We start from the raw sequence: 25,881 nt of genomic DNA on the forward strand, positions 1-25,881 counted from the left end.
AATCAATAAATAAGTGATAAAAAGCAAAACACTTTTATAGTAAATTGTAAATAAGGTTTAAGAAAAACGGGATAGTGTATCAAATAAAATCGTGAAATTCTTAACTTAATTTGTTGTACATATCCTAGTCAAGTTTTATTTAAAATGGTTCGATGTTTTGCACGATCCAAATGTGATATTAAGTCACAAAACTACCTAGATTCGGATGCCCTAAAGCAATACAAAACTATTATAAGCAATCTTTATAAGAAAAATCCTCTAATTTTGTTTAACCTCTAGGAGTTTTTGTGATCACTCTTGCAGTAAAACCATGTTTTCGATCTCTTTCCATCCTTCGGCGGCTGTAACGCTCCGTCTCCCTTCAACCTCTACGCATCGAAGTAGACCTGTGTGCATTTTCGCTGGTCGCTGGTATTGGTGACGTCGCGATGTTGCCCGACGGCACACTATGCACGCGCCGCTAGTGCGATGGAATGTGTTGAATGGATTGCGCAGCAACATTATGCGATCAAGCGTTGGTATTGGTGCGATGCGTCCGATCACTGTCGATTCAGCGGGATCGTGCATAGTGGGCTTAATTGAATTTGCTGCGTTTTCGAGCACGGGCTTAAAATATTGCGTCCGTTAAGGAGGAATAATTTAATTAGAACGTTTTCTAGGTCAAATCAACACCAGTGCTTGGAGGAAGAGAACAGTTCTTTTCGCTGTTTTGTGCTTGGTGTGAATGGAGATGAGGCTCTTTGTGAGCAGGTTTTTATCTTAATCAGGTTCTAATTTTCTCACCGTAATTCACAATCAGTTGAATGGTGCAGTCTAGTATGTTTGGCTTGTTTGATTCCTAGAAGAGTAAGGAACGCCTAACGGCGATACAATAATTATCCCATGCACGAAAACCACAAAAGTCCGCATTTACAGTTTACAGTGCTGCAATCTCAAAGGGTCTTATTCCAATGTTTGATTTAAAATTCTATCTTCCACTGAGCAAATTGAAATGTATTCCCAATCCCAACTCACTGTGGTGTGTCATCATGCCGACCTAAAGCCCTCAATAAAGATCGCTTAAATGCGGCTTTTTTTGAAGCAACATCGCAACCACGTCCTCGCCGGCATTGATCTGAATACTCAATTACTTCTGGGCGGCAGCAATAATAGTAGCAAAACGATCATCACACATCATTAGCGCCTAGCATCAAATGAGCTATACAACATATCGCATCAACTCTCAGTGTGGTGCACTGACGGAATGGTCCTCAAACGGTCGAAGCAGAAAAAAAACAAAAGTGACCTTAATTCGATCGGCCTAGTAATTAGGAAACTTTTTCCTTCATTTACTTTCATTCTCCAACACCGCACGGCTTCGTCCATGCTGTATGCAAAGGCTCTACGGTCATTAAGACTTCCCGGACAGCGGTAAAGTTATCGTCCGAAGGAATGGGGAGCAAAAAAAAACATAAAAACATAAATAAATAGACATCGAAGCGTCGGCTAATTTTACCGGCCAAACGCAAACGGGGCAAACGAATCAAACGAGCATCGAGCATAATCGGCACAGAAGTAAAAGTGTCCTCATTTTCCCAGTTCGCCCCGAATCGAAATGGGTCACATCAGTTTACACGAGCGCCAACGGCTCAGTGTGGAACGGTCATTTGAAAATCTGCTCCGTCTTCTGCCGTGGCCGTTAGTCTACCCCCCTTTTCTGCGACCCACGCGCGTTGCAACCGATGCGTTTTTGGGCGCCATTGCTGCACCAATGCAAACGCAAACATGTGCACTTTTCCAACATGGCGGTCGAGCCGCATGGTGGTGTGTGCGTTCGTTTAATCGGAAAGGTGCGAGAGGAAAAAAAAACAACACCCGAACCGGTTGCAACCGAGTTTGCAACACCAACACCACCACAGTAAGAAAAAGAGAATGACGATGGGGAAATGCAGTATGCACCCGGGTCGAGACAAAGCCGAGCGCTCGTGTGCAAAAACAAAACGAAAAAAGCCGCCCAAGAATGTGCAACAAAGACGAAATGGCTCGCAGGTGGAGCGGAAGGAGGGAGATTGGGGGAGGGTCTGGGTCGTGAGGGACCCAACAGCAGACGAAAATAAGAGATAAAAAAAACCATCCTCCACCAGCATTGATCGGAAGAGCATAAACATTTTTGTATGCTGCAGTCGTTGCCTTTATTGGCCATTTTCCTGGAATACTCACGGGTCGTGGGCTACAAGTGAGTACTTCGCTGCATATGCAGCAGATTCGGTGCATTGATTCGATACAGGAAGAACACATGTCCACTTCCCTCCCCCAATCAGACTCTCACCCCATCTACGCTTTGTCCTATCGGTTCTTGCACTCCCGCATTGGAATGCGACGCTGCACGCCGTCTTGGGCGAATTGTCGTTCCGGTCGTGGAATGACTAATCGGCAAACCCGCCTCTCTCACTCACCTGCGCACCATTCCATTCGGTGTAAGCTCTACGAAGCCCGATTAAAAGGACTGCGCACGGAGTATGGTTGGTTTGTGCGAAAGCTAAGAGGATTACTTTATTATTGAACTTCTAATCGACACGAACGGGTGGAGATCTACCACTCGCACACTACTGCACTGGTGGTGGAGATGCAGCCTCGTCTAGATGCCGTAAGTAATCTTTTTCAAAGTCGTTTATCTGTCTCGACTGTTCCTGGTTGAACTGTTGCTTCTTCATCTGATCGACGCTCAGCAGCAGCTTCTTGTAGTCGGCCAACACCTCGGTACGTTGCTTGCGGAGCTGTCTTATCTGCTTCTCGTAGGTGAGACGCTCCTGCCGAGCTGCATCACGTGTTTCCTGGGAAATTCATGAAGACATCGTGACCATGATTCTTAATATAGTTGCTATCGCAATTAATTAATTCTATTATTACTTCTAAAGTCATTAATTGTTTTCTGATTTTAGTTTTGAAGATGGTTAAGTTAGTGATTAAGTTAACATAACTTTCCCCTGTTGAATGCTATCAATTTGTACTCAATGTAACAGTTATAATTTACCGCATCATTTCATATCTGCCAACATAACTTCAATATTTCCACTCATGATGCCATTTTTAACTATTTTGCAATGACCAATATTTTCAATAGTCTGAATTTCATTAAATTAAAATCATTATCGAGTTCGTCGTTTGCTATCATGCGTGTTTTTCGTGTCCTCTTTCTGTGTTATTAATTTAAGATATGCGTTTTTGAATAGCCACGCTATTTGAAATGCTTAAAATATTATTCCTGTATAGATAATAATTGTGCCAAAAACAATAAAGAAAAGGCCATAAAGATTACTCAAAGCACATCTCCACCTCAGTACCACGGGTGGGAAGCCCTGAATAACAAACCTTCCATCTTCAACGCTTCGTTATTGATGTGTCTATCACACAGCAAATCGTACATCATCTTCAACAAAAATTCTCGACCAAAATTAAGCGGAATTGTTTTTTCCCACCTAACCAACTACATCCGTAACACTTACTACAGACATGCCACGGAAGAAGCGCACGTCAACAAACGTAACACACGGGTACCTTTTCCGAATCATTCGCGATGCTCAGCTTGATGCGCAAACTTTCGACCTCCTCCTGCGTCTTGAACAGACGCTTCTCCTGCGTTTGGTTGAGATGGGCCAGGTTACGAATCTCCGACCGTGCCCCAAACAGCTCCTTCGCCGAGACGTTCAGCTGGGCGTCCTTTTCCTGGAAACATCAATCATCAGGGTTCGCTGTAATTCGGCACCGTTTCATCACCAACCCCAGTACACCCCCCTCCCATTACCTTTAGCATCTTGTCCAGCTCCACGTTGCGTTCCTCAAACTTCTTAACCGTACGCTCGAGCGCACCGTTCTTCGTTAGCAGCTGTTCCTTCAACGCTTCGAGTTGCTTCAGGCGATCGAGTGCCAAATTTAGATCCTTGACATTCGCCTCATTCTGCTTCTGGCTCGCTTCCAGCTCCGTCTGAAGGATAGCCACTTTGGATTTGAGAAACCTACACACCCGAAACAAATCATCAACGTCATGTTAATCGTACGCCCGATCGCCACCTACTTGATCAGTCCCTCCGAGCTGATGTTCTTCTTCTCGAGCACCTTCGGTACGACGTCGGCCATGTTTTTGCTGAGATTGCGGGCCGTCGCTGCCGATGTCACCGATTTGCTAGCGATCAGCATTCCACCACCACCTGGCGTGCCGGTCCCGCCCGACATCCGCTGCCCATTGCTTACCTTGCGCTCCACCGACACGGTCGTGACCTTCACCAGCTGCAGCTGTTGGTTGGTATTGTTCGCTCGCGTATGCTCTTCCTGTATCGCATCGCACCGTATCTCGGTGAGGGTCGTCAACGTTGAGGCCGGTTCCTGTTCTCGCTGCTGTTCCCGACCACCGTGTGTGTCCTTCTCACCGTCGCGGACCACCGCGAAGATAACAGCCGACGAACGGTCGTCACTTTCCGGCTCCTCGTCCGACCCAGTTCCTGTCCCGGCGCCTCCGCCGGTGGTCGCACCGCTCTCCTTATCCGTCGTATCGATCGATGCACCCAGCTCCGACGATGACGACTCATCGCCCGGTGGTCCCAGGACGGGCACATTGTTCAGCTTCTTCATACCGTGGCGCAACCGGCGCTTCGTTGTCATCCAGCTGACGTTCTCGTTCAGCTCGAACAGACCCCGTGACTTGGCGTTTATTTCTTCGTTCAGCCGGAACAGAACGCGTTCACGCTCGAGTAGCACCGGATCCATTGCCTCTTAATACGCGCTAAATCCAAATAGCGGCACCGAAATCTCTTACAGTATGGTGCCGAGAACGGCAAACAAAACAGCAAAGTAAAGCACAATGTCTAAGTTGAACTTTTCTGTCACCCTTTACAGCTTCTGCACCAAATAAAAAAACAACCTTCTCGAAGCAGTGAAGCGCACACTAGATTTCCCCAAGTAGCGTTCTATTGTTCCAGGTTCCACCACACAGCAAAAAAAGGGTCTTTGATTTTCCGTTCTGACGCGTTTCGTTGCACGTTGTGCCGGTGAGTGCACGCCAGCTACGAAAAGTCGTTGTTCGAAAGCGTCCGGCGTCGTCGTCTATGGCGTGCAAGCGTTGCGTTGACAACCGACCGGAAAGCCGGTGGTTGCTTGGTTGCGTATCGATGGAGCGCACTGTCTCTGTGCCACCGTCAACAATCCATTGTTTATGCACGCCAAACAGTACCGGCGACCTGTTGATGGGATTTGTTGGGATGGCGCGTACCCGGCATTCGGTTCCGTTGCGTGACGAGGGTTTGTTGACGTCCGGTACATATTCGGAATGCCAATTGAGGTGATATGTTCCGAAAATTGCTTACCATAGGACGCGTTCCAATTGACGAATGCTAGGGACTAAAAGGTAGTGGTGAAAAGTTTAACCCCAGGGACACACTCCGGTGAGTCATTTGATGTCGAGGAAGTTGTGTACAATTTGATACATTTTATTTAATTTCGAATCAGCAATCTTTTAATACAAATTGTAATTAATAGCAGTACCACAATGTGATACATATTGAAGAATTTCTTGATTTTAGCTTATATCATCAATATCAGAACAAAATATAACAACTTCCATTGGATATCGCGAAGAAAATACTTGAAAACACGTTGAAATACAATACATTTACACCTAAAACACTTGTATTTGTGACGCTTAAAAATCAATGTCGACATTCATACGGTACGTTTTATTTCCCATTTGAACGACCTTATCAATTCGTTATCTTTGAACCCGCTCTTGTTACTGATTGCACCCCCCAATATAGCTCACCCGAGAAGAAGGTGATTTATTGTGTCTTGTTTGTCAGTTCAAACGACAAGACGGATCGGTGAAAGTGGCATTGATTGCGCACCGGTGTACAGCAGGTGTTGTAAAGATGTACCGATTATCCAACACGATCATTTTGGGGCTATTTACGATCGTTTCGCTAACAGCAGCACAGCTCGAATTGGCGAAGAATTACGTTTGCACGGAAGATTTCTGCGATGTGAGTATACGCAAACGCACACCCCCCACATCAATATAGTTATCTTATCTATTGTGGTACTTCAGAACTATCGCGAAAGCAATGAATGTGACGCACTGAAGACGGCCTGCAGGGCACAGAATGCGACGCATAATGGAATCATCTTTCCGTCGGCAACGCCTTGCTCTTGCTGCAAGACTTGCGTGGAGAATCTGAAGCTCGGCGATGATTGTTCGGTGGGTGGATTGGGCTACCCGGTACCGGCGGGGATCTGTGGTCCTGGGTTGTACTGTAAGGTGGCGGAAGGAGATGAACATCCAACATGTCAACCGAGTAAGTATGTCTTTTGGTGACTTGAAATCAACCCTTGTGAAATACTAAGACATCGTTCGAGTAGTGCTGGAGTCGAGCAAGTGCTATACCGCTCAGAAGAAGTTTGACGATCAACGCCAGGAGGGACTCATTGGACATTTGATGCAGCGACCAGAGTGTGATGGGGATGGCAACTTCCTGCCCGTGCGGTGTATTCCAGGACAGACGTAGGTCGTGGGTGGAATTCTTTCAAGAATTACTGGTAAATCAATTTCTTATAATCTAGATGTTACTGCGTTGATGAGGATGGTAAGCGAATATTCGGAGAAACTATCCACACTGCCAGCATTCAGATTTCAATGCGATGTGGTAAGATTCTAGCGCATAATACTCCCTCAATTGAAAGTAACTTACAATTCTTCACCTGTTGTAGAGTGCTCTCGGTTAGCGGCAAAGGCACGAACGCTACTCAACTCTCAGTATCCAGTGCTTACGTCACGCTGCGACTCGAAAGGCTCTTTCGATCAACTGCAGTGCGTGGACGACATGTGTGTCTGCGTGGACATGCACACCGGTCGTCCAACTTCTGACCTTCGAAACGTTACCCGCGGACTTTCGAGTCTTCCGTGCTGTAAGTTTTAACGCACACCAATGCGCACACCTACAAAATTGCTTATTCTTCTCCGTTCTGGTATCTTCAGTCGATAAACGATTGCACGAAAACACGACCTACCTGAGGGACTGTGAAAATGTGAAGATTTCGCAAATATACGACATCAGCAAGTACGCCACGGAAGACTACAACGTGCTCGAGTTCGATCGTGACATCTGTCAACCGGATGGATACTACGATCGCATTCAGTTGCACCCGACCGGTGGTTACATGTACTGTTCCGACAAGGACGGTGCTCCGATCGATGACTACCGGGCACCGCTAAGTTCACGGCTCGCCGCGACCATGAACTGTAGTAAGTTTTGTGGAGCTTGACCGAGTGCCTGACAGCGACGAGTAACGAATTCACCGTCTTTACAGAGTGTGCGAGGGCGAGGAAGTTGCTGATAGACAGCAAAAGCCTAGAGATCCCGGAGTGCTGTCCGAATGGGAACTACAAACGGTTGGCTTGTCGACGGGGCGAGTGCTACTGTGTGGACGAGGATGGCGGCCAGGTTGGAATCGAGCGACCGGAAAAGGACAAACAGAAGCTACCGTGCTATAACGATGGAGATTACTGTCCCCTGGCTTGAAACGTGGCGTTGTGTTGTTTGTTGCATTTTAATCAACGATCCGTGTGCATAGTGACAACAGTTTGGAAGACACGTGTCGAATAGAAGATGGTTGCGATTACGAAACGCCCTGAAGCCGGTCAATAAATAAGTTCACAAAGTTGCAACAAAGTGACGGTTGGCGCATGCTTTGTTGTTGAAACTATCGGTAAACACTAATTTGCATAATGAACTGACCTTGAAATTCTCGATGAAAAACGTGAACCGCATCTCTGCTTCTTACGTTACAACATGTGTTAAAAATATTATTTATTACACTCTAGGCACTTAACAATGGAATGGCACGTAACACACATAACAAATATAATCTTAAATACAACAATTTTGTCCTGAGTACAGCCGGCAGCCTCTTTCATTACAGTGCCGTCTCGTTTAAGGGCCGTGCCCAGTCGGGGAAGGTCGCTAGCTCCGGATAGATAATGCTGCCCCACGTCGGAAAACTGGCCCAGCTGACAAGCAGCGTAAAGATGGACGGCCCAATACCGGCGACGGCCATATCCTTGATGCGAATGTTGCCCACCCCGGCAACGATGGCGTTCGGCGGTGTACCGACCGGTAGGTGGAACGAAAAGCTGCATACCATCGCTACCGGAAACATCAGATACAGGGGATGAATTTCAATCGCGAGCGCCTGCATTAAAGACACACCGCAAATGCACACATTTAGCACGGAAATTTATGTACCTAAAATGGAACAGAAACAATCGATGCTTACCACTTCCGCCAGCACGGGCAACAACACATTACAGATGGCCACGTTCGAGGTGAACTCGGTAAGAAATTCACCAACGACGCACAGCACGAACAGGAGCAACAGCGGTGGTAAAACCTTCAGCCCAGCCAGCGATTGTCCTAGCAAGGCCGACATTCCGGAAGTGCGACCACCTTCAGCCAAGGCGAACCCACCGCCCAACAGGAACAGCAGGCTCCAGGGTGTTTTTTGGTTAATAAACCGCCACGTAATAAGACCCGGTGAGGCTCGTTTCGGTAGGCGCCCTTAAAAAAAACACACACACCCAGGGTTTGTCAATCGATGGTGTAAGTTGGTGCTTAAAGTTTGAAAGCTTTTTTTCTAAAAGAGAGTTGCACACAACTCGGACCCAACTTGCACACAACTTACCGCCACTTTTGTGAAAGAACGACAAACAGTTCCAGTCGGCCGGTACAATGAACATCATGATCACGACGAAAATGGCGGGAGTTGCGTCTTTGATTTTGCTGCAAAACAACGCCACGTGGCATGAAGCTTTTGGGCCGTGAAAGTAGCACGAAAATTAATGTTACTTACGCATCCGGTATGAGATCTGCCCATCCCGTCATGAAGCCTGGTTCGCGGGTAAAATACAGCACGACCGAAAGGACGAAGAAAAACGCCACAGCGAGCTCGTGGGAACTCATCGGTCCCAGTTCGCGGTACCGATTCTCGATCACTCGCTTTGCAACGGCTTCGCCTTCAGGGCCTATGTTGGCAGCACGGGCATCTTCACAGTCGGGTCTGGCATGGAGATAAGAATTCGTCATCATGGTGTGGTGCTTGTCCGAAGAAGGTTTCAAAAAATCGACTCACCTAAACATGCCCATGAAGAGAAACTGCAGCCAAACCCAGGTGAGAAAGGTGAATATCAGCATGCCGGGTACGTTGTAGAACATAAACGATGGAAAATCGATGGTTGGCGCATCAGGGAAACGACTCTCGTAAATACCCTTCAGAGTGAGATTCACACCAGAACCCACGATCGTTCCAACACCACCACACGTTGCCGCATAGGCCGTGCCGATGTAGTAGCACATAGTTACCTTTGTAGGTCGGGGAAGTCTATGAAGAAACAATTTCAATACTCGATCACCTCGCTCCTGATATCGCGCTATATTCGCATCACTTACTCTTCATCCTCACTCGCGGGGCCCTCGACCGACTTTGGTTTTTCGTTGATTTGGCAAAGTCCTTGCTGTTGCAGAAGGTTGGGAGTTTAGTAAACGCATCAGACAATTTCATCATACCAAAATGTCGCCAAACACTCACCGCTTCTAGCTCCTCCAACACTGCCTGTACGATCGGACACATCATGGCAACGGTGGCCGTGTTGGAGATCCACATCGATACAAACATTGTCACCACGGTAAGTCCGAAAGTAAGCCTCCGCTGGCTACACCCGATCACGGAGATCACCTTCAAGGCAACGCGCTTGTGAAGGTTACAGTACTCCACTGCCAGTGCCATCACGATGCCTCCGATGAACATCAGCATCGTGTCCTTCATGTACATCATGCACGTCCTGTTCGTGTCCAGGATGCCCATCATTGGGAATAACACGATCGGAAGCATGGAGGTGATCGGTAGCGGTAATGCTTCAGTGATCCAAAACACTCCCATCACCATCACGATGTACATACACCGGAACGGCGGTGAGGTGTCGACCAGGAACACTGTCCCGGCGAGGCAAGGCACTAGCAGTACCAGGAGTGTCTTCCAGTAAACTCCCATAAACAACCACATCCGACGTCCACATCCTTCGGGCACTTGCGTTCTGTAAGAAAGCACCATTTTTATATCACAAACTCACTCACACCCGTCAATTATTTCCGGATCTTCCAACTTACAGCGTCGAATCCAGCTGCAGAGTCAATTGCTCTTTCTTGGACATCATCGTCTCTGCTGCCATCACAAAACACTATCAATAAACACTACACTAACCACCCACTTTATGGTTCACCTTCACTGATGCGATACAATTGCAACCTAGTTCAACCTCTGGAGAAGATCTCGAAATCTTCCTCACTGCACGTGCGCGCCTATCATACAGCGCCTTGTCAAAAACAATCCCCAGCAAACAACCCGATCTACTACTGTCCGAAGGTAAGCCACGACTGCGAATGGATTTTATCACCGAAACGGACGTTAAACCTTCCCCAACCCCAAAACGCCGCTGCACGCGCGACACGTTCTCGCGCGAAAGGGCGCACTATTCTTTACCGATTAACCCTAATGCGGTGACAACACCGGAACAAGAGCGCGGAGATTGTAACACTACTTCTGTCGAATTCGCTTCCTCAAAGTGATCGCAGTTGGCGTGGCCCAGTAGCAACGATCTAGGCAACCTTCGATCGCGAAACGCAACGGTCTCCTTCGACCGCTGGAAGCTGAATGAGAATGCCGGCATCTAGTAATGCATCCTTTATGATTGATACTGGTCGGAACGGGCGCGCGCGCTCGCGCTCGTGTGTCTGCTGTGTTTACCGGGACCGTGCGCAGAGAGAGGCTCCGATCGTTACGCTTAATTTCGTTCCATTCGCCAATCGTACACCAGCTGTTCAAATTTCGAGCAACAGGTTGTACGAACAGTTCCGTTCATGCGAACCTACGCGTACATTATGTTACAATGAATTACCTTCAGGTGAGTTGATTTCGTGTCTCTTGTGTGGGGGAAGCATTAGAAGAGCCATTATCTGTTATCAATAAAAATGATCAGTCGGCCTTTTACAACGCACTAGATCGTACTGGCGAGATGATGATGTTGATGGCTCAAGGGCTGTATGGGTTGAACCAATTCTTATCTGCACGCGAACTGAAAACAATCGGCTGGTGGTTGGTCCGCTTAACGACCTAAATTTGAAAACTATTATAAGGTTAAGTGTGTGTAGTGGCATTCCGTGCAGAGATAGAGATATTGGTACTTGGAGGTGATAAGTGATACATAGAAATAATATTATCGCTGATGAGTTTTAACCGATTCGATAATCGGGAACCAAAGAAAAAAAGATGACTTAGTAGTTAGTTTCAATAATCGACCAATTTATTTGTGTTCGTTACTTAGTTACAGAATATTTACAAACCGTCGAGTAACTTCTACACCCACCCTTAGGATTAAGCTGACCGCTGCATCCGAACAGATTCGTTGACGCTCATGTCGATTATTTGGACGACAATTCATCGTCAATCGTCAAATATGATGCAAGACTGTACGTCTTTATCACTAGCCCGTCCAGGTTCAATGGCTTCCCTTTTGCGATGACATTCTATTTCAAGCGCCTCATCCTTGACCCAGCTGTTAATTTTATTAGTTCGGTTACTATTCTGTACTTGTATTGATGTCTCTTTTTTTTACGTCCATCCGGGCCCGATAATGCGTCGCGGATGACAAATCTGCGTCGCACAGGACGCTGCAGCGGTCAATATCAATGATAGGACGAGTGTTGATAGTATTTTATTGCGAGAAATTCCTGTGGCCGATGACGACAGTCGAATAAAGCTGTTTTTTTACTTGTATGTTTACTTGAAAAATGGAAAATGCTCGCCCAGCGAACGAGGATCACTCGAGCACGTTGCATGCGTCCAGTCCAAACAGGAAGCACGTTTACGGCCGAATGGCATTGGACGAAGTGCACGACCCAGCGTACGGTCACGTAAACTTTACAAGGGTGCTATTTTACCTTCAAAACAATTTCGGTGAATGAACGCTCGGCTAAATTTTGAAGCAATAGAACACTATCTGTTCTAGACCTCTCAGTGTGTACGCTGAGCCTCAATTACAATTGAGAACGATTTATTCATTCCAATAATACTAAAGTGCGTTAACGTTCACTTTATTAATTAAAAACCACGAGCGAAGGGTGTATCACAGTACATGTGATATTTACAGCAAGCATTAGAACACTCTTCTCAAAAGGAACGTGTGTCGGAAGCGGACAAACAAACAGCATAATCTACTTTCCTGCACTGGAGAGGGAAATTTAATCGTTCATAGTTTAAAAAAACAATCACATTCTTCTCGTCGAACGTCATAACGCGGGTTATTGTTTTCCCGAGAAGTGTTGAAAATTACAACCCTATTTACCAAACACCGACACGTATAAAACTCCTCACCATGCATTTGTTTGTAAACGAAGAAGTTTCAATTTGTACCAGTGATACTGGTGATAACGTTTGTCGGTCGGCGGATGTTATTACCGAAGGTCTCATGCGACGGGCACCATATTAGCGGTAATTTATTTTTCATTACTTTCTGATCACTTTCATGATGCCATTTTATTGTGATCTTTACTCCCTCTCGTCATGCGCTTATTTTGTGGGAGCAAAATGGCATTCGAGAGAATGATTTAATCATGGGCAAGTAACTCAATGGAGAGATGATAAGGATGTACATAGATTTAAGTTGATGATGAAATCATCATCCCTTATTAGCTCATCAAGGGTTAATATAACGGGTCTCTTTACTTACTGACAAATACGATCGGTTCATTTACGTATCCCTGTGCTGTCCGTTCCATCTCAAAATACTGCTTATCTCAAACAACACATCGCCACCAGCAGTCTCGTTAACAATAATCGTATATTTATTTATTATCTCTAATAATTTCTAGCCTTTCTAGCAGAGTTTTGCATATTTTTTTGTCGCTGTTCTTGCGTTTGTTCCTATCGTTGTACAACGGACAAACAAAACAATAAACATAGTGATACCACTTTAATGTTCATCACACTTAATGTCTTCTTCATCCAGGGAGGTGTACGCGGGTGTGTTTATATATTTAGAAAGAACAATAAAATCTGTCCCATCTCAGTCGCTATTTTACACTAAGTAGCTCATTGTTCGCTCATTGCTGCTGCCCTGGCCGGTTTCACCTTCTTCGAACTGCAATTTTAACGTATGATCCTGTTAGTTTGTTTCACACTTGGAAGACTCGAACATAAGAATGGATTCCGACCAGGCAGCGAATTCGATGCTTTTTTGTTGAATGCGTCTTCACTAGGCACTGTCTAATTTGTTACATGCATTTTCTAAGTACCGATGTACAGCAGAGCAGCAGGATTAACTTAAAAAAAGTTCTTTAAAAAATCATATCATGTTCCTTTCGTTTTGTGTTCCTCCTACAAGCAAACTGTCAAGCCGGACTAAGTCAAACTCCACTAGCCAAATGCTTTATGGAACTGCGCCCTTTCTTGTGTCCATGGATCAACCACAGTTTGGCAGTTTGTTTTCATTTTCCCAATAAATGCTTTACACAGTGGTCCCTACACTCGACCTTGGCTTGGCTACTTTTGGCACATGTTTTGGTACGTATTCTAACATAAAAATAACGCACGTACCAAAGCCACACAGGTATGTGAATCCGATTGCCTACCCCCGGAAGATACATTAACGAAGTATTTCACAACTCCCACCGTCAGACTTTCCTTCCACATACGTGGAGAGGGGAAAAACGATCAAAAATAAACTATGTCACTGTTATCTGTTCGTTCGGCACTTAATTAAGCGTTGCATTCGCTAAGACGGGCCGCGCCCAGTCGGGGAAAGACGCTAGCTCCGGGTAAACGACGGCGCCCCACGTTGGGAAGCTTGCCCAGATAACGAGCAGCGTGAATATCGAAGGTCCAATACCGGCCACGGCCATGTCCTTGATCGCAATGTTACCAACACCGGCGACGATCGCATTCGGTGGCGTTCCTACTGGCATGTGGAACGCAAAGCTACACGACATCGCTGCTGGGAACATTAAATACAGCGGATGAATCTCGATCGCAATCGCCTGAAAAGAGAACAGAACAACAGAAGTGATGATTACTACTGCACTTAAATGCTCTTCCATCCACAAACATACCATTTCGGCTAGCACGGGTAATATTACGTTACAGATAGCCACATTCGAAGTGAACTCAGTCAATGTCTGTGCCGTAAGACACACCACGAATAGCAACAGCAGCGGTGGAAGTGTCTTCAAGCCTGCCAACGATTGACCAAGCAGGGTAGACATTCCAGACACACGACCGCCTTCCGCCAGCGCAAAACCACCGCCGAGCAGGAAGATAAGACTCCACGGTACCTTCTGGTTGATGAACTTCCACGTGATCAGTCCTGGAGTTGCTTCGGTTGGGAGGCGTCCTGCGGAGAGTAATAAGTTTAGTTAGTATTCGCTTATTTGTTGAATATAAAGCTAAGGCTTTGTTTAATTTGAATTAGAAAGAAGTTACAAATTACATTTCGTCTTGTAATCTCACCCTACATTCGGCATTGTGTCTTGGGAATTAGAAACAACTGCAGAATCCAAGAAGAGGTTATCTGACTAAGAACCTCAAAATCAATCTTAAGTTCGTGTCCGAAAGAGTCCTAGGTTTATCAGCTGTTTCAGTAGTATTTCCAGTATATCTAACAGTATAACAGTTTCCTATTCATAGAACTACAATGATTTACTGTACCTGGATTACTGCGGCAGAATTTCAAACAGCGCCAGTTGGCTGGGATCATAAATAGCACTATCACTATGAACATGGCCGGTGTTGCATCCTTGATCTTACTAAAATTGTACACATAATAAGTCATTATAAAAATGTTGCATCTTTCTTCCCTACTTTAAAGCCACACATACACCGTGTTCAGCACATCCGCCCAGCCGGTGATGAATCCGGGCTCGCGGGTAAAGAACAGTACCACCGCAACGATGAACAGGAACGCAACACTCTTCTCATGCGACGTCATCGGTCCCAGCTCCTTGTAACGCGTCTCGATGACACGCTTTGCGACCGCTTCACCCTCCGCACCAATGTCAGCTGCCTTTGCTTCGGGACTGTTCGGTCTGGTTGCGCGGAAAAAGGAAACGAAATGCATTTTCAATCAACCATCGGTGCAGGATGTCACGTGCAAAGGTGCATTCCCTACCTGAACATGCCCATGTACAGCCACTGCAGGTAAACCCAGGTGAGGAACGTGTACACCAGCATACCGGGCACATTGTAGAACATAAACTTCGGAAAATCGATACCGGGTGCCGTCGGGAAGCGACTCTCGTAGATGCCCTTGAAGGTTAGATTCACACCGGAACCCACGATCGTACCGCAGCCACCAAGGGTGGACGCGTAAGCTGCACCGAGGAAGTAGCAGAGGGTCGTTTTCGTTGGCCGAGGGGTGCTGTAATGGCGTGCGAACAGAGAATTAGCGTTGCAAAACATTTTGGGTAAATGCCACCGGTGATAACTTACTCATCGTCCACCTTTTCCTTGCCAAGCATGCCTTCCTCTTCGCCCGTTTTCTTCCTGCGTTCGTACATCTGGCACAGTCCTTGCTGGAATACCAAGCATCAAGAAGAAATTCGTGAGCTTTAACGACTATTTGCTGCCGCATCGCGCAACCTACCGATTCAAGCTCCTCCAGCACGGCTTGCATAATTGGGCACATCATGGCAACGGCGGCCGTGTTGGAGATCCACATCGACACGAACATCGTTACAACGGTGAGGCCGAAATTGAGCCGCCGCTGGCTACATCCGATCACGGAGATCACCTTCAATGCGACACGCTTGTGCAGATTGCAGAACTCCACTGCCAGCGCGATGATGATACCACCAATGAACATCAGCATCGTTTCCTTCATGTACATCATGCAGGTACGGTCAGTTTCCAGCACACCCAGCACAGGGAACAGCACGATCGGAAGCATGGACGTTACGGGCAGGGGGATCGCTTCCGTCACCCAGTATAGGGACATCGTCACCACGACAAACATGCACCGATAGGCGGGCGAAGTATCGAGCAGGAACACTAGCGAAGCAATCATCGGTGCAATGATGACCACCATCGACCGCCAGTACGCACCAATGAACTTGAACACTCTCCGGCAGCAACCGACACGTGGTGCCGCTACCGTTTCCCTGCAAAAGACCAAGCCAAGAATTAATCAATCATCGATTGAGTTCAATTGGATGCCGATACTTACATCGCTACAGCCTCCTCCAAGTCGCGTTGCTTCTGGTCGACCATCTTGTCTCCTTAACTGACCATAAGACGGTGGCTCTGCTGGAAGAAAGTGGAAAACAAAGCAGAAACATCGTTTAAAGCAATCATTAATGCTGTGTTCTGGCGTCGAATGATGGCCGGAATGCACTTTCTAAATGTGCGCGACCCTTTTTACACAACCCGTTGGAGGACGGTTTGAGCGTAAGTACAACCAATTATGGCAGAATTGTAACGAGCGTGAGACACGTTGCCTTATACGATGGCATCCATCAGGGGCGATGCCAATGGCGCTGTGTTCCTGACATGCAGGGTTTCGGTAATCGTCGTCTTGTATCAGGCCGTTGCCCTTTAGAAGTGGAAGTATGTGTATGTGTGGTGTTGGTTTGGGTTTTGTTTTTGTAGCATTCTGTCGATTTTTGAGGCGTACCAAATGCCCTCCAGAAACTCAAGAGTAGTGTCCCGGTCAAAAGGTTATCAGTGAGGCAAATTTACATTCTTGCCGCATTGCTGTTGTCAGGGTGTTTTTTTTTTAAGTTGCGTTAAGCCTAAGTAGAAGAGGCCTCAGAAAAAAGAGGTTGATTTAAAGAGTTCTAGTATGACTGCCAGTTGTTATCCCATAGTTATCCACTGCTATTGCCGAGGATGAAACGAGCGATGTTTGCTGTTGACAACTAGCAAGTTTATTGCGCCATTTGCAAGTGTTTCACACATCACTTGCCACCAGAATGCAGCAGCCAGAACAAGTTCTACAGCATCGCAACGCAATTCATAGTTCGCACCGTACTTTGTACAACAACTTCGCGCGAGATCTTCGTGATCGCGGAAGCCTCTACCATAAAAAATACTCCCCTCGGCATGTAATGGAACCATGCTGCAAATAAACAATGTCTGGATTTATTTTGACGTATGCAACATCATAACATTCTTGCGCGATAAGGAATAAGGGAGTCATTTGTTATCATTTCGTTAGCGTTATGCGGAGATTTGAAATGTAGCAATCATACAGTAAATGGAGCTCTTAAAACCGCATTTCGTGCTCCTTTGTGTTTGCATCATTATCGTTTTGAACGAGTTTTTGGTTTAGAAGATCTCGTTGAAGTTGACACTGAACTTGACCATAAACACCATCTCGGCGTCTGAGAACCGGTTCCGCCGTTTTAGCTCTCTTCTGCAACAGTTGGCAACACCTTCACCGGTGCTGATTTGCATGGAAATGAAATTCACACGAACCGTCGCAAAAATCCCGTTCAACACTTCATTCACCCATTTGTGCAGGTGGGTTGCGATTTTACGTGGAACGAGTTTTTGGACAACCAGTCTCCGGGATCTTTTCCCTCTCTACAGAAATTGAAAGTAAACGGAGTCTTTTGGCTATCTTATCGTTCGCTTATGCGTTAAAATTAGTTTGTTTCCTACGTCAAAAGAGTACAGCATGGTGGCCAAACGTTCTCCTAGATAACTTCGCAATTGAATGGAGCATTATATAGGTAGGAACTAAGTACAATTCCTGAAGTTTGACCTATGGACCAAGGTACTCTAATCACAGCATTATTTACAAGATCCCAAACAAACGTCAAAAGTATGTTACAAGCTTTTCAACAAGATGGAATGACTTCCAAGTGGGAAATATCGCCGTCATCGTACGTCCAGGTGATAAGACTACGTTATCAGCAGCAAACACAACATGACGGACCAACCCCCCATGGTTGGTGCTGGAACTAAGAAATATAGCACCTGAATGAAGCTGTGACTGATGCGCTGGAATTCGGTACCGTTTTACCTCATAGCTCTCAGACGTTTCGTCAGATCTCAGCGAGATGATGACATAATGATCGTCCGTAGTGTAAGCTGGTTTATACAAAGAGACAACAGCAACTGATTCATTCTCTGTGCATGTGTACCGGTTTATCGGTTTTGTTTCGGGTGGCTTAACCTTTAACACCGGTGAGTTGCGGAGATTAAAGAGCGCATTGATAAACCGTAAATTCCACGAGGTGGGATTGATTTTCGTAGCAACATTAAACTAAGATTAGCTATGGCATTAGCACACCGCGCGTGCTTTCATCGGCGCGATAAGAAGCTAACAGACTAGCTTATCTTGAAGTATAGCTAGCTAATCAACGTATCGTATCACGGTGAGAGAAGGATTTTTATAGGGATTTAAACAACAACAAAAAACAACAATCTATAAATAATAATCAAAATCTGCCCTGGACATTGCCCTTCTCAGCCGAGGTGCATCCACTGGTAAATATTTTGATCCACTACTTCACACCGCTTTGTCAACCGGTGAGCCGGTGTATGCCGATTGAATTTCAAATCATCCTCACGCATTACAGATTTCGGTGAACCGAACTGAATCGCCGTGAGACGCATTGTTGAATGTTTAGCGTACATTAATGCTCTAAAAATATTCATCCTTCCCATGACCATCAAGGCAAGGCGCAAAGATCATTCGCCCCTCGGCTCCAATATCCCAACAGCACTCTGCCCAGAATGATCGTGCCGTACACTGTTCGCAGCAACAAAAAATCCGCAAATTGACGTCAATTTTACTCCATCATCGTCCTGCTCGCAAACAAAAATCGATACCCCGCTTGCGTGCCGTACCAAAGGTCGCTTAGACCACTTACGCAACAGAATCGGTTTTTTGACGCGGTTAACCGATTACCATCCAAGAATGCGCACTCACAAGACAACACAAAAAAAGGCGAGACTGAGTAAATCGGTTTGAGGATTGGTCGTTTGTCAAAACTTATCCCGGCCAAACAGAACAAACAGCAAAACCGGTAAAGACGAGTTGCGTCCTTGCGCTCGGGAACGAGATGTAATGAAGGACACATCTATATCCGCGGCTGACACCTGACACGGTACGGCACGCTGCCAAAGAAGCGTGTGTTGGACTAATTTTAGACCGAGGACTGAAATTTATCTCCCATTTCCCGGAGACGGAAATCACGCGGAAACTGCCGGACGGAAGCGCCATGTATTGCCTTGGCGTTTTGCGAGAATTCCGCGCGTCAATGATCACGTGTGGAGATGAACTTGATCTCCGCAGCTTCTTGTTGCGTCATCGAGCAATGGTAATATGGGAGGGTGGTTTTTTTGTCCCACCCACACAATTCTTCTCACACCCATCATTTAACAATGTTATCATGTTGACACAAGACAAGCCCGCATTGCACCGAACGTCCCGAAAAGAACCGGGCAGGAATTGATGAGTTAGTCATGATTTTGTCATGAGACACACCAGCAGACACTCACATCTTTTGTTCGCCTTCCTCGACGCAACAGTTATGCGCATAAATCGAACGATCGTGACCGGGCGATTGAGCTGCGACGTGATCGAGTGCAGGTATCGGTGTCTCTCGGTCGCCATTTTTGCAATGTTGCGTCTTTTCGCCCCGCGACGAATGCGCAAAACAAAAGAACCAGACAAATATGTTTGGCTTATGGCCATTTCAAGCATTAAAGTGGAAACATTCTCAGACGGTGGACCTGCATCCAGGGCTGTAGCGTGAGGCAGCAAAAGCGACATCTAAACAGGTTTCTGAGCTACGGAGCACCAACATAGAGGCATGTTCTGATAGACCCAAAAAAAGAAACAAGAAGTATGTAAGCGGTCTCTGCCTTTTTTTGTTGAGGTGCTCTCTTATCAAACCAACTTATGTTTATGTTTCGGCTGATAAGGCATGGGCGAAACCCACGAGAAAACGTGTACTGCGTTATTTGAACAGGTGCGATGTGTGGTGAAACATTCCCGTCCAATCTTTTTTTCTTCTTTGGTTCATTGAATTCGGCCCTCTAACGAGTAATATCGATCGATAGGCGCCGAGGATGACTTTGATGTTCAGAATTCAATGTGATCATGAATGTAATAATTCACACATAGTTCCGTTCTAGTTGAATAAAAAAAAATCACACATTCGTTACGACATTCTCACATACACGCACACACGTAATCTCTTCCCACACGATCATCTGCGATCGTCTGCGATGCAACGAAACCCACTTAGAGTGCGGTTGTCGATGGTAAAAGCAAACAAAATCCAGTTTATTTATGGAAGAACAACACCACTTCGCGTAGAATACTATCGGTGGACAGAGACATACCCCTTGCAGCGTGGATTCTCTGTACAAAAGGTTGGCTTTGGTTGCAGTTTTATTGCACAGCTATATCAGCTTTATCACCATTTTGTTAAACTGTGACCAGATTGGTGCTCGGAATAGAAACCTCCCTGGTCCACGTCCAATTAAATCAGAAAGCATTCGTGGAGCGATAAATCGATCGGCTCTAATTATCGACGGTGCGATACGTTCGTGACCGGGTCATCACCAACCGCAAACATGACGGTCAGTCGGTGTTCCTCGTGCACGCAATAATCGCCCCAAAACTCAAACACGGGTGACGACGGCGGTCTGCTGGTAACGCTTACGTAACACCCAATAACGCTGGGGTCATAAGTGTGGTCCCGGCAGAGGAGAAAGAGCTGTGAACGGGCACATAAATATATATATTTTGCTCTAGCAACTTGCGCATCAGCAACACACTCGGTACGATTTCGATGAACTTTCCACATACACATATGCACACGCTGGTTCAAAAGATCAACAGGCCCGTCTGAGTCCGCTATCAAATTCTCGCCACCCGATTCCGACCTCACGCCACTGATAACGAGTGTAGGGCCGTTGGTTTTGTTCGATCGGATCCGGTCGAGAATGGGCAGCAAATGTAGGGTTCGATCTTGGTTTGCCACCAACCACTGGTAGGGAGTTCAACCGTGGCACTCAATGTCCAGAAACGGGAACAAAACATGCACGAGTAATGCAGTTTATTAAATTGCCCATCAAGCAACAACATCGTAGCGGAAACAGCGTCGTGATCGTTTTAATCAGTTTTAATTGCGCCCAGAGTCTAATGGGTATTGCTTCACTGGAATGTTGCCCAGCGGCCTCGTCATCGGTTGGTGCATTGTGACCTGATCACCACACTGCTCAGAACACTCACGACAAAATCTTGGGAACGTTACAGCTGAGAGGGCCATTTAAACTTTCTCCTTTTTATCCCATCCTTCGCTGTTCTGGTCGGTTTGAGTTGTTCCATCAGAGGCATAGCCCATGGTGTGTTCTTCGTTCTTACTTTCTGTCGAATTTCTCCTCAACACCACTAAACGCGCACGTCACGGAATGTTGAGCATCTTATAGATCTTCTCCTGTGCACGTTTGTAAGATCACACCATTACCACCAGCATCGGGAGTAAAGCCGGACGGAGATATTTTTATCCTGCCTCATGATGAAGCTATTTTTACCCAAATCCCTACCGCATTCCGTTACTCCTTCACAACTCTATCATAGTTCCTCGCATTAATGGTCTAAACTCTCTGAATCGCGCCAACACATACGCACCATAAGCCCACCCACTCGTTTGTTTCTGGTGGACCAGATGTCTCAACGGCGGGAATTGAAGATCTCATTCATGAGTTAACTTTTCTTGACGTTTCCACCATAATGAGCTCGTATTGCGTTCACCGTGCAGCCATGCTCTTTCCAGTCGTACCGAACGTATTTCACCAACATGGATCTTCCACATTTTTTTCCCCTACAAACATAGCGGCAATGAAAACATATGTGCACGCTATGTAAATTCCAACATCCGTCCAACGCTCGAACGCGCTGTGCAAACTGAAACCGGCCGTACAAGTTTCCACACCAGACCAACCGCATAATAACAGAGTTCTTCCTGAACTCCCTGGAGGGAGCAGTTCTGGTGGGTATTTTTCTTTTCCTCCGCTTTCTGCCGTACCTTCTTTCCACCACGCCCGGTGCAATTGCACACACGCCGAACTGCAACCGTAGCACTTATTTTCAAACGTTGGTCCGTTGCGCGCGGCTGCACAACGAAAAACACACCAACACGCGCGACCGCACCGGCGATGCGTTCAAATCGGAATGAGCGCTCGAACGGGTCGGCGCACCGTTCTAGGTGCCGGAGTGAACGATGATGGCGTCAGACAAGCGTCCAATAGTGCGTACTGTTTGATGGAGCTAAAATGGTGACAAGGGTTGAGTTAGGTAAATGATGATGGTTTTTTTTTGTAGGATACTGTGTTCTATGAAAAGGCTGTTTTTTTTCACTGCAGGGAACTAGATCGTGCGCGGCAACTCTTTCTGTAATTTCATTGTTTTCTATGAAAAAAATAAAGCGACTCCATTTCTGGCAAAGATAAAACTTAAGAGAACCACAGATGGATGGTTTGAGATCTCTATGGAAACTCCAGAAACTCAGAGTCTCTCTTCGCTCTCGCTCATTTCGTGCTTATGAAACAACGTTTGAGAACCATTCTCATAAACCATTTCTTTGAGATTCCCTGCCTATCGCCTCTTATCCGACGCCGGTTGAATGGGCAGTCTGTTCGTTGCGTGCGAATGGGTCTTTATCACTATGGTTTAGCGACGGAATGACTTTCTTCAGACTGTTGGACAATTCAAACTGTTGGAATTTGCCAATACTTCTTCTGCGTAGGGTACAATATTTTTTTTAATCTAATTTAGCAAAAGATATAAAATTATTAGATACACTCTCGTGATTAAATTTGAAGTTAACGTCGAGATGAAGAAAAAATAGTTTAAACGCAATTCTGCGGTTTGTAGTACACGCCCTTTGGAAATAATTGTCAGTACATTTATCGTTTCGCTCGACTAAAATGGCCAATTTTTACCACATTTCTCCACCAACAACTTTTCTACATTTATGGAATTTCCGCAGCATTGTTAATTTACATTCCCGGTATAGATATGATACAGATTGTTGATTTGTGGTCAATAGTCTTGTGAAATTCCCCGACAGTGATTTGATATGCATTTCAACACCATTGCACAACGTTAGGTCCAAACTAACCTTGGCAAGCAAGCAATATTGTCAAATATGTAATAGAAACAGTAATAACTCGTATTCCCCCAAGAGCCTACAGCTTTTTAATTATATTTGAATCAAAAGGTGTTAAAGATGGTCCACTTACCGTATGGAATATCTTAAATGTATATCGTTGCTTCTGTTTTAATCTCCCACAAGCCTAAGCAATCTACCAATCGCGGACACACGTCCTCCCACTGGTGTTGGTTGTATCGAAATGTGAATGCAACGAAACGGTAATCAAACTGGCGGCCACAGTAGCGCACTCGTCCTGTGTTAACGGCTTCTCACTTTAATTACGGCCACAGGTAATGCGATACACTTTCCCGTACAAAATTGTCAGCATTTACGAACCAATACAGTCGAGTGTCGGGTTAAAACTAACCCAATCGTTCTCGGGTTCGGACACTTGCGGTCAGCGAAACGGAACCAGAAGACCCCTCGGCGAGGGAGGTAACGAACCCGGGTCTCCGCTTCAATTCAGATCCCCGGTCCCGCTGTATGCACCGGCAAACACCACCAATCGAAAACGCTGTTGCATGCAGCGCTAATGATAATTCCATACATTTCATATGTTGGGACGACCTTCGGTGTACGGGGTGGTTGGCTCGCTTCCTCGTTGCTTCCTGCAAACGGGCCATTTTTTACGAGGTTCTTTATGCGGCTATTCAGAGGATGAATAATGGTACAACCCCTCCCGAATGGTGGGTAGGTTAGTGAAGCCCGCGTTTGATTGATAGGGGGCACCTCATCAGAGTTTTCCGTCGCATTGCTATCCGATGTCGGTAAAAGCATAGGCTTCAATTTTCTCCCTGGCCTGTGGCACGTTATCAGTGGCTAGCATCAAAAGTGGAATAAAACCGAAATGGAGAAAATAATCCCGAAACGAGCAACAAGAAGAAGAAAAAACAAGATCCTTTCACACATTCGTAAATATTGATTGATTCATTGTGGCAGGTGAACTTGAGCACTTCCTACTATTCGTAAGACACATAATTTGTCTTTCTATTTATAATACTTTTCGGCATACCGTTAAATCTATGCCTTGCTGTCCCGAATGGAAACGATCTCCCACGCTGCCCGCAGTGCCATTGCGTGACACATGGATGTCCTAAATTATTAACTTCCTTATCCAGGGTGGCACGAAAATAATTACGAATGTCTTTTCGATCGATTTTTTGTGTCCGATACGGCACACGGCAGAAGCATTCGGCATTTGTTCCCAGCCTTTTTTCCCCACTGGCAGAAAGAACCGTTGGAAAAATCGAACAACTTTGACCTTTAAAAATGATGTCCTTTCTCGCCTTCATTTCCAAGCAGTAGCCCGTTAAGGATTTGCACGCGAGCATCATAATAGGATACTTGTTTTAAAATGTTGTCACTTGTTTTTTTTTGTTGTAATACACTCCAACTTGACAAAGCCCGCATCCGGCTTCCAGCTGACGCACGATGCACAATCCCTTTACAGGGACATGTTCAGTTTGTGTAATTAATTAAATAAATTCTAACCCGAGCGCCTAATTGCATTCGCGCCTGTGCGTACATGTTCGCGCGAGGGATGATGGGAATTGTTTTGGGATTTTGGATTAACGCCAAAGAGGCTGCTAGTATCTTGCGAGTTGAGCAAAAGCGTATATAAGATAAACCGGTGCTGAGCAATGGCATCAGTCATCTGCTAGCATTCCGCACCGGTGTACAAGATTTGCTACAAGCTGAGTATTTTACAGTAAAAGTGCAGAACTTACACAAGTAACACCAAAGGATTTTAGTGAAGCTTACTTCTCGTAACACACAAAACGCTAGCTATGGCTTCCTACAAGGTGCTCGGTAGTTTCATCGTTGTTCTGCTGGTCGTGCTTGCCCTGAGTGGTTCGGCTGAAGCCGGTTACCGGAAACCGCCCTTCAACGGCAGCATCTTCGGCAAACGTAGCGGCAACTCTGTCGGTAAGTATGATCAGGCCTTAAACTTTCTCCAAAGATCCCTCCAAATCTGTCTTTAATGCACATTCCTGCCCATCCCATAACAGACTACGAAGGAAATGCCAAAGTGCTCTCCACGATGTGCGAAATAGCGGCCGAAGCCTGCCAGAGCTGGTTTACCCAAGAGCAAAAATAAGCATCCTGGAATCGGGATTCCGCTTTCGCCTTCCACTGACAGACCGACCAGGACGATTTGGTGTGCTTCACAACAACTTTTAAATAAACGCTACACTTTGGATTTGGACACGGTTCGTATGAGAATCGACAAGTACACACAGTTTGTGCCGCGTGCCACATCGCACAAAGGCTGAAGGGTTTTTTTTAGCATGTAAGCGTTCTATTCCGGAATAAAATGTTTTGTGCTACCTATCAGTAAATTGTGCGAATATTGTGCAAGGGTGGTTCATTCCAGTGGTATTTTGAAAGAAAACTCAAATTACAAGACTTTCGCCGATCTTTCTACTGAAACTTAAAAAACGGTTAAAAACACATTCTATCGGGTTGTCGTACGCACTATATTATAAATCTTTTATTCATATCACAATAAAATAACAGCAATACCAATTAGACATATTAGAAGGAAATCATCTTTCTCTCTCTCCTGCTTTTGTAAAAGATAGCATCAAAAGATCACGATTGTTGGTCGTATGGACACGAGGGAAATATGTAAACTTTACTT

General features: G+C 45.8%; 5 protein-coding genes across 5 annotated transcripts; 2 read left to right on the top strand and 3 right to left on the bottom strand.

The window, feature by feature from the left end:
• Positions 1 to 2,585: 2,585 nt before the first annotated feature.
• Positions 2,586 to 4,743, bottom strand: LOC128714900 (girdin). Its single transcript, XM_053809781.1, has 4 exons — positions 4,055 to 4,743; positions 3,785 to 3,995; positions 3,538 to 3,705; positions 2,586 to 2,813 (listed from the first exon to the last, which is right to left on the bottom strand). Exons 1-4 carry the CDS (start codon positions 4,741 to 4,743, stop codon positions 2,586 to 2,588), a joined length of 1,296 nt encoding a protein of 431 aa, XP_053665756.1.
• A 1,154-nt stretch (positions 4,744 to 5,897) lies between these two features.
• On the top strand, positions 5,898 to 7,544 carry LOC128714480 (thyroglobulin-like). The gene is made up of 7 exons (XM_053809353.1): positions 5,898 to 6,008; positions 6,074 to 6,320; positions 6,385 to 6,526; positions 6,586 to 6,668; positions 6,733 to 6,930; positions 7,001 to 7,267; positions 7,333 to 7,544. Exons 1-7 carry the CDS (start codon positions 5,898 to 5,900, stop codon positions 7,542 to 7,544), a joined length of 1,260 nt encoding a protein of 419 aa, XP_053665328.1.
• Positions 7,545 to 7,938: 394 nt separating this feature from the next.
• Positions 7,939 to 10,246, bottom strand: LOC128711463 (protein I'm not dead yet-like). Its single transcript, XM_053806339.1, has 8 exons — positions 10,185 to 10,246; positions 9,607 to 10,111; positions 9,468 to 9,532; positions 9,151 to 9,399; positions 8,872 to 9,078; positions 8,704 to 8,801; positions 8,299 to 8,579; positions 7,939 to 8,214 (listed from the first exon to the last, which is right to left on the bottom strand). The coding sequence occupies exons 1-8, from the start codon at positions 10,244 to 10,246 to the stop codon at positions 7,939 to 7,941; spliced, it is 1,743 nt and encodes a 580-aa protein (XP_053662314.1).
• A 3,580-nt stretch (positions 10,247 to 13,826) lies between these two features.
• LOC128716177 (protein I'm not dead yet-like) lies at positions 13,827 to 16,332 on the bottom strand. Its single transcript, XM_053811098.1, has 8 exons — positions 16,289 to 16,332; positions 15,710 to 16,223; positions 15,556 to 15,638; positions 15,236 to 15,484; positions 14,946 to 15,152; positions 14,776 to 14,873; positions 14,181 to 14,461; positions 13,827 to 14,108 (listed from the first exon to the last, which is right to left on the bottom strand). Exons 1-8 carry the CDS (start codon positions 16,330 to 16,332, stop codon positions 13,827 to 13,829), a joined length of 1,758 nt encoding a protein of 585 aa, XP_053667073.1.
• Positions 16,333 to 25,027: 8,695 nt separating this feature from the next.
• LOC128715940 (neuropeptide SIFamide) lies at positions 25,028 to 25,338 on the top strand. The gene is made up of 2 exons (XM_053810864.1): positions 25,028 to 25,166; positions 25,250 to 25,338. The coding sequence occupies exons 1-2, from the start codon at positions 25,028 to 25,030 to the stop codon at positions 25,336 to 25,338; spliced, it is 228 nt and encodes a 75-aa protein (XP_053666839.1).
• Positions 25,339 to 25,881: the final 543 nt, after the last annotated feature.

The sequence above is a fragment of the Anopheles marshallii genome, chromosome 3, assembly GCF_943734725.1.
Source record: "Anopheles marshallii chromosome 3, idAnoMarsDA_429_01, whole genome shotgun sequence".
Lineage (NCBI taxonomy): Eukaryota > Metazoa > Arthropoda > Insecta > Diptera > Culicidae > Anopheles > Anopheles marshallii.

What these genes read in the sequence shown, in the direction of transcription:
- LOC128714480 (XM_053809353.1), top strand. Translation starts at nt 5,898, where the DNA reads ATGTACCGATTATCCAACACGATCATTTTGGGGCTATTTACGATCGTT. An exon ending in ACATCCAACATGTCAACCGA is followed by an intron (nt 6,321 to 6,384) that starts GTAAGTATGTCT and finishes TCGTTCGAGTAG; the next exon opens with TGCTGGAGTCGAGCAAGTGC. An exon ending in CGCCGCGACCATGAACTGTA is followed by an intron (nt 7,268 to 7,332) that starts GTAAGTTTTGTG and finishes CCGTCTTTACAG; the next exon opens with AGTGTGCGAGGGCGAGGAAG.
- LOC128715940 (XM_053810864.1), top strand. Translation starts at nt 25,028, where the DNA reads ATGGCTTCCTACAAGGTGCTCGGTAGTTTCATCGTTGTTCTGCTGGTC. An exon ending in ACGTAGCGGCAACTCTGTCG is followed by an intron (nt 25,167 to 25,249) that starts GTAAGTATGATC and finishes ATCCCATAACAG; the next exon opens with ACTACGAAGGAAATGCCAAA.
- LOC128711463 (XM_053806339.1), bottom strand. Translation starts at nt 10,246, where the DNA reads ATGGCAGCAGAGACGATGATGTCCAAGAAAGAGCAATTGACTCTGCAG. An exon ending in CTGCAGCTGGATTCGACGCT is followed by an intron (nt 10,112 to 10,184) that starts GTAAGTTGGAAG and finishes GCTTTCTTACAG; the next exon opens with AACGCAAGTGCCCGAAGGAT. An exon ending in CTCTTCATGGGCATGTTTAG is followed by an intron (nt 9,079 to 9,150) that starts GTGAGTCGATTT and finishes TCTCCATGCCAG; the next exon opens with ACCCGACTGTGAAGATGCCC.
- LOC128716177 (XM_053811098.1), bottom strand. Translation starts at nt 16,332, where the DNA reads ATGGTCGACCAGAAGCAACGCGACTTGGAGGAGGCTGTAGCGAT. An exon ending in ATTCTGCCGCAGTAATCCAG is followed by an intron (nt 14,462 to 14,775) that starts GTACAGTAAATC and finishes TACTCTCCGCAG; the next exon opens with GACGCCTCCCAACCGAAGCA. An exon ending in TACCCGTGCTAGCCGAAATG is followed by an intron (nt 14,109 to 14,180) that starts GTATGTTTGTGG and finishes TTCTCTTTTCAG; the next exon opens with GCGATTGCGATCGAGATTCA.
- LOC128714900 (XM_053809781.1), bottom strand. Translation starts at nt 4,743, where the DNA reads ATGGATCCGGTGCTACTCGAGCGTGAACGCGTTCTGTTCCGGCTGAAC. An exon ending in AGCTGGACAAGATGCTAAAG is followed by an intron (nt 3,706 to 3,784) that starts GTAATGGGAGGG and finishes TGATGTTTCCAG; the next exon opens with GAAAAGGACGCCCAGCTGAA. An exon ending in TCGCGAATGATTCGGAAAAG is followed by an intron (nt 2,814 to 3,537) that starts GTACCCGTGTGT and finishes TGAATTTCCCAG; the next exon opens with GAAACACGTGATGCAGCTCG.